This window comes from Stegastes partitus, unplaced genomic scaffold (assembly GCF_000690725.1).
Source record: "Stegastes partitus isolate 25-593 unplaced genomic scaffold, Stegastes_partitus-1.0.2 Scaffold2485, whole genome shotgun sequence".
Taxonomy (NCBI): domain Eukaryota; kingdom Metazoa; phylum Chordata; class Actinopteri; family Pomacentridae; genus Stegastes; species Stegastes partitus.
In genome coordinates, this window is record NW_007580216.1 from 26,450 (window position 1) to 34,103 (window position 7,654).

Genomic DNA, 7,654 nt, shown 5'->3' on the forward strand with positions numbered 1-7,654 from the left:
AAGCTTCTCCTATTGAATTAATTGAATTTCCCTTCTGGGATAAATAAAGTATTTTTCATTACTGCAAGCGACTTTAAACACATTGAATGTGAGTTGCTAACATGCTGTAAACAACACAAACACTCAGTTTCTTTACATGTAGATATTATTTTAAAAGCAGTCGTACAAAAATATAAAAACTGTACCTTCATTCTTTTTTATTTTTTATCGTCCAAACGTGTTTTCCAAACCGACATGCAGCCGGAACCTTTCTCCTCAGCACTCGTTTCCCTCCGGCGCTTTTAGTCGACAGGACCAGAGACGGACCGACGGCAGAAACAAATCCGACTGTCACGGATTCTCGCCGATAACGGATTAAAAACGAACCCGCCGCCGAAACAGCTCGCGAACACCCGCCAGGCAGCGGCTCTCGGCCCGGTTCTTTTCCCGCCCCTCGCTCGGCTCGGCGGCTCTCGTCCCCGGACGCGGTGCGCTACGAACAATCATAACAATGGCTTCTGGTTCTCCGTCGTCCTCTCCGGACACTGCGACGGGCTCAGGTACGGACCCAGCCCGGCCCGACACAGGCGAGCCGCTCGGTGGCGCCGGCTCCGACTCGGACTCGGACTTGGGTTTGGGTAAGTTCGACTGCAGCGCCATGGAGATGGGGGACCGGCTGGAGGGAGAGGAGCTGGAGCGGGAGTTCGAGGCTGCCGCCGACCGCGTCAGAGACCTGATCCAGACGGCCAGCAGGGACCAGCTGCTGTACCTGTACGCCCGCTACAAACAGGTGAGGGCTGGATTAGACGGTTTGTGTGCCGGTGAGGTTTAAAGCCTCGAGTCCGAGCACCGTGACTCCTCATTTACCTGTGCTCTGTAAAGGTGAGTCGGGCCCCTGAAGCTGTATAATAAAGTATACAAACATTTAGGCCGAGTGAACCTTGTGCTTAAAGCAAAACGGGGGATGCTTTTTACTAAATAATAATAAGAAAAAATAATACTTGAGTTAAATTTACAAGCAACATACAAAATGATGTCACCCATGAACACCCAAAGTTTGTTTCTAGAAGCTACAATTTTTGTAAAAATGATAGAATTGATAGAAAATTCACTTTGAATGCAGTTAATTCAGTCCAGTCCCATCTATAGGCTACATCTGGGTGCTGTTTGTGAATCTGTGATTAATAACCATCCCGACATCTCACCTAACAATCCAGTCATCATTATAATAAAGATCAATACATAGAGATATATGCTGTTATTATCTATCGATCACTTTCTGTCCGTGATGGATGATGGATAAATAGGTACTTCTGGACGTCTGGTATTTGTCCTTCGATCATTATCATGGATGGATGGATACATTCAAGTCTATTTATCCGTCATCTATTAGTCTGTCATCGATTAATATTTAAACGGATGAAGACAGATAAACTGTATTCACGATAGATTATAGATCAATAGACTGTGTGTCAGACGCTGACAGATTTATTTCTGTCTACAAGGTCGGCAGCACACATGAAAATTATTTATTAAAAACACATTCATGAGACACACAGCTGCACATTTAGGAGACGAAACTCTAAGAATTATCTAGAATTATTTGGTTTTATTTAAATATCGTTGCACACTTTAGCGGCGTAGTCGTGTTTCAGCTAAACATTTCTATGACCTACACATTTCACTTGGTCACACATTTCATAACGATGCTGTGCTTTAGGCGACAACAACACCATCAGGATAATTAATTTGGATCTTTACACACACGGCTCATTCACTGAAAAACAGTCACAGTACAGAATATAACTGACTTGTACACAGTTTGACGATACAGTAAACTGAGCAGGAGAGTTTCCTGCTTGACTCTGTGCAACTACATAAAAGGTCTGTGTTAAATTTAACCCTACGTGCATGTGTTCAATATGCACAAATAGTCACATAAGATCAATATAATGATGGTAAACTATTATAAGGTGGAACATCCATGTGTGAACTAACCAAGACAGCTTTGATAAGTTGGTCTTGTTTTGACATTTCACCTGTTTAGAAGGCAACGATTAGCAGAACACATGAAGGCTGAGCAGAGATTGTACGAGGTTTTGATGTAAACACGACTTATAGCTCCTGAACATGAGGGGAGAAACAGGCGATTCTGATTTATTAGAGGGAACATGACTTAGGTTTGGCAAGTTAAAGAATTTTATTTAACTTAAGGCATTCTGTGACCTTGTTTAGTTGCTCTGGAGACCAGCTCAGTTTGTTTGTATTTTCTGCTTAGTCTACAATAAGTGGACCAAAGATAATAATCTACTTCTCAAGTGCGTTAGAATAGTTTATTATAATTCTGTGAGTGCACATTTTTTGTTTGTGTTAAACGCCTCCCCTCAGATCAGCTAAATACTTTGCTCTTGTATTTACAGGTCAAAGTGGGGAAGTGTAACACAGCAAAGCCGGGTTTCTTTGACTTCGAAGGACAGAGAAAATGGTACGTGACCTTCAATTTCAGTAAATAGTTTGCATGTCTTGGTAAAAATCTCACAGATCGACGACATCAGAACAAGTTTGCGATTCGGATTGTAATTTTTGCAGGTTGTGTTGTGGAAGCTTTGACGTGTCATTAAATAAAATCCAGAAGTCTGAGTTGTCTTTGTTTTGTTTGAAGCTTCAAAGGTACAGGTCATACAGAGTGCAAAGCAGCCTGCAGGAGAGTACAGCTGAGTGCAGACAGCGTGCTGCTTTTATACAGTCAAGGTGTCGTCTTCCTGATATGCAAAACTGACAGTAGCCGGGCAGATTAGTTCATCTTACCTGCAGCTGTGGAGAACAAACTCTTAACTGCAGGTGTGCGGATGCGATTGTGGTTAAGATAAAAAATACTAACGAGAGATACAGTGAGACATGGTGTGCGTCTACTTTATGAGACGTGCATTCAGATTTACAAGAAAAACAAAAAGTGCACAAGCAGCGAGGTCATTAAGGTGAACAGGTGAAAAGTGTTTTGCTAGAGCAGTGTATGAGCGCATAAAATTTCCATTACGCCTGATGTTAATGTGCATCTGGACGTTAAAAACCTCAAATAATTGTTTTTACTGTTTGAATTCTAGCAGTTTTAAATTTTAAAGCACAAAATATTCAACAAAATGCATGAAATAAACTCACAACACTGATATCGGTGATCAGTTTTTGATTTATGTTTTCATTTGGAGCTTTTACGTGTGTGTTAAAGATTGTTATTTGGATTTTTTTAAATCAACTTTGTAGATCAGTCCAACACCCAGTACCAATGTAAACGTACGTCTCTAATGTGCAACCATACATGACTGTGTGATGTTGTTACAGGCAAGCCTGGAAGCAGCTCGGAGACATGGAGCCGGAGCAGGCGATGCAAGAGTACATCTCCTGTGTCAATGTGTTAGACCCTGAAGGCAGCACGAAGGTAATTTAATATTTATAATAATAATAATACTTTAGAAGTCAGCGCTGAACTAATATTGTGTAATATGCTGTGGATATTTGTATTATTCTGGATTCTGTGAGAGAATAGATTCCAGTTTAATAAAAAATCTAAGGACATGCTTATTACAACGTAAAAGAAAGCCTCAACAAAACTATTTTAAATGAATGATTGAAGTAGCATCACTTCTAATTTAACTACAAACACAGGCTTGACCTGTTTGCACCAGTCTTTCTGTTGTGATAGAACTCTGTCTGTTCATTAGATGGTCCAGAGCTGAAGGTCATTCGCTCAGAGAACATCGTCTGTGTTTAGACCGTCCTCTGACTGAGACCTTCTGCACCCAGTTATGAAGTGTTGCTCGCTGCTAAATCAGTCCCGGCTGGTGATGCTTGTTCACCGAAACCGACCTGTAGAGGTTGGAGGTCCACAGTCAGAAGAAAACGATGACAAATATAGAACCATCCAATGTCACTGCGTTGCCTTCAGGCCGCAGTGGAGCGTCTTCGCCAGTAGGTGTCAGTGTCAACCTGTCGTGTTGTTTTCAGGCTCTTTCTTCTGTGACATGCAGCATGAAAAATACATTAAAGGTTGTCCTCCTCAGTAGTTTGTGTTTAAGGACATGAATAATGTAAGAACCTGTATTGTGACTGTTTACGTCTCTACAAACTCCTGCCTGCGTCGTGGCATCAGGAGGGTTGTGTTGCCACGGACAGGTCGTCCTGGGGGGCAGAAGCATTCAGTTACGACAACAACCTTGTACTGTCTGCTTATTTTGGAGGAGCGTTGTTATCGGAACATAGAGAGGAACACGTTTTCTTTCTGTGACGTTTACATCAAACGCCAGACAACAGCTGCAGTCTGACGAACTGAAGTCAATATTTTATAAGGATGATCTGAAACTCCAGCTCAGTTTGTGGGCTCACAGTTCAGTCACAATCGTAGGAAAGATTATTGAATGTTTTTGTGATTCTGTAGAAGACGTCTGGTTTAGGGCGTTAGAAGTCTTTTACACATTTCACCACAGAAACAGTGACTCTGATGTACAGCTTTACAGGCTAAAGGAGAGGAAATTAAATCCTAAAATACCCACACATGTGTTGTTTTATCATCTTCCCTTTTTCTTCTTTTTGTGGAACATTTTGTTTGACAAGCTTGCTCTTGCTGTCTTTATTTTAGACAACTGCTTTAACCCAATTGTTATCTCAGTGTCCGATTACTTCTTGGGCCGCTGCATGTCAGAGTTTTGAAGCTGCAGCTTTACGTAATTTGAGAAACTATTTAAAGGTCTATATTGATATTAATGTTGTTTTTTTTTTTTTTATACCTTCTGTTCATGAGAGTTTATAATGTTAGAAGTATTTGAAAAATTGGTTTCAAAACACTGAGATTAAATCAATACAGCTGATATTCTATATCTCGGATGCAGCTCAGTCACTCCCACTTGACCTCCTCAGAATCAACTGACGTTTCTTATACAATAACTTTAATTTATTTAATGAAGCCATCCAAAATTTTACCTTCATCCTGTGAATATTTTCAGGCCATTAAAGTGCATAGAGGTGGTTTGAAATTTCACACTTGTCCATGTTAGAAAACAGTTTTGCCACAGAAGGAATCATGTCTAGAAGATCATCCTCATATCTCATGTAGATAAAATGAGCCTTTCATTGACTAGAACTTCACACATGAGCCTTGAAAGTTTACCCAAAAAGATCTTCTCCAATAAATTATCAGGAAACAGGTGCCGCTGTAGCTCACCTGGTTGAGCTGGCGTCCCATGTACAGGGGCTGTAATCCCCGACGTGGAGGTCATGAGTTCGAATCCCGCTCATGGCCCCTTTTCTGCAGGTCCTTCATCCATTCTTCTCCCCACTTTCCTGTCTCTCTCTTCACTGCACTCTCAAATAAAGGCAAAAGTGAAACTATGATACATCCCATAATATAGATGCTCAAAGTTGGTTATAGAAAAGAAATCATCCCGGGCGCCGTGATAGCTCACCTGGCTGAGCTGGCGTCCCATCTACAGGGGCTAAAAGTCCACGATGCGGTGTGGTAGTGAGTTCAAGTCTGGTTCGTGACACTTTGCTGCAGGTCCTTCCCCACTTTCCTGTCCCCCTTCTCCACTGTCCTATCACATAAAGGCCAAAAAAATAACTTTAAAAAAAAAAAAAAAAAGAGAAGAAAATTGTCCTGAACCAAAATGAGACTGTCTTTAGCTTGTGACACCTGGATGGATGTGAAACTGATTCAAGCTTTTAACAGAACTTGAATGTGTTCTTCAGCCCTGATAATGTCACGGCTTTCCTCTTTATGTATTAAGTTAGAGAATGATGCAAATTAAACTAGTTAAAAGGTCTCATTTGTGCCTACGTTTCGTTGATATCAGGTTCATCTTCTAGCCATACAGGCATACTTAAAGTGGGAAACTTGACCCCACTTCTATGTACTTCAGGGGTCTGTAACTCAGAAAATATTCAGAGTCAGAAGGTAAGATTCTGCATGGATTCTATACTTTAAGGTAAAAGTTGAAATCTTTGTGTCAAAACACAAACTCCAACCTAAAAATCTGTTGAATTGCTTTTGTTTATTTATGTTTCACACATTTTTAATTCATCCTCTGAATCCCAAAACCACCACCAGCAGGTTTGAAAAGCACACTCTGGTATATTAAAAACAAAAGCAACTGCAAATTCTCTGTTTTCTTTAGTGCAGCGGTGTATAGAAAGTGAGGAGATTCTGAGGAAGTTGGGGGGATTTTTTTAAATTTTTTAAATATGGAATGGGCCGGTGTAATAAATAAAATAACTAGAAAAAAACTTTACACTACAGACTGTCAGGATGCCTTAAACGAAGTCCTTTGAACACAGATTTCTTCTGCATGTGTAGAATAACGGGGGGATGGATTCACAGCCGCATAATTCTGCACAGAAACAGCCCCAGAGATGGAATTAGGTTTCCACCAGAGCTGAAGAGCAAAGGAATACTTTCATGTGTCTCTAAAGGCCTGTCACATGCCGATACTACTGTACTGCTGCTTCTTTTCACGCACATATTTCTTTTTTTTTTCCTCTATTGTCTACGTTCCCTCTTTGTTCTCCACCTCTGCGCCCCATCATCTCTTCTTCTTCTTTAACCCCTTCGTTCTTTTCATACTCGCTCTCCTTCCTCGTTTGTGTCTCTTTAATCGCCGTCCACCACATATTCGATCCGACACGTTCCTCCTCGGGCCGGGGCAATACTCGCTGACTCTGCCCCCACAATGCCAGGCGAGGGGGGAAGAGCCCGGCAGACGGGCCAGCAAACGCACAACTGCCCCCCCACTTGAAAAGCACCTGATTGTATTAGTGTTAACAAAGCGCCACAGCACGGCGGCCGCTATTCTTTTGGAGGCACAGTTAAATGGTGTAAGTAGGAGTGCATAGACAGAGGAGCAGGGGAGAGAATAATAGCCACAATCTGACCTCTGTTCCTGTCTCAATTGTTGAGCAGACACTGGCTTTATATTACATTATACTGCAGAGGAGCAGGGCCAGTGCATCAGCGAATATTCCGAGTTTCTCAAGTGAATTAGGTTGTCCCAAAAGTGCACGCACAGTTGTTTTGCTTCGCTTGTCATGTTCTCCCCACTCTCCCCATTTTCCGAAAATCAGATTTGTGCGGGGTTCTTTTGTGAGTCAAGGTTGGTCAGCAAAGAATGGTCTGGGTAATAAAGTCCTGGGCTGAATGCAATATGGAATTCCACGAGAACGCCGGAGATTAACGCAAATGACTAGATTTCATACCGTTTCTGTGCATTTTGTCGGCCGTTTATCGGCGGCGAGGTCGTGTCCTGAGCTGCACTATGGGCGTGAGGTGCACAAAAGCTATAGGTCGTGGTGAATAGACGGGCTCGACCCTTTTGTGTACGTACACAACAGCCAAAAGGTCCATCTATATGTGACAGAAACCCTGCTGAGCGAGCGAGCAGCGATCACCAAGTCTGTGACCTACATCTACGTGTTAAGTTTCATTCAGGTGCATATTGTTCTTTCTCAATCCTGTAATTTTTCCTCACAGGAAAGACGAGGAGCAGACAGGAGAACGGGCTTCGGAGGGGCAGCAGTCAGCTCTCTATACCAGGAGGAGATGATCAGGTGTGTATGAGTAACACACACACACACACACACACACACACACACACACACACACACACACACATATACGACGGACAGAGAAGCA

At 42.1% G+C, this 7,654-nt stretch overlaps 1 protein-coding gene across 1 annotated transcript in view; it reads left to right on the forward strand.

Annotated features, from left to right (window-relative positions):
- Window positions 1-346: 346 nt before the first annotated feature.
- Window positions 347-7,654, forward strand: part of acbd6 (acyl-CoA binding domain containing 6) — a 42,937-nt gene continuing 35,629 nt past the window's right edge. Inside the window, exons 1-4 of the mRNA XM_008305361.1 lie at window positions 347-769; window positions 2,400-2,464; window positions 3,319-3,415; window positions 7,493-7,569. Coding sequence (XP_008303583.1) covers window positions 491-769; window positions 2,400-2,464; window positions 3,319-3,415; window positions 7,493-7,569 — 518 coding nt within the window. The 5' untranslated portion in view covers window positions 347-490. The remainder of the gene's footprint in view (window positions 770-2,399; window positions 2,465-3,318; window positions 3,416-7,492; window positions 7,570-7,654) is intronic.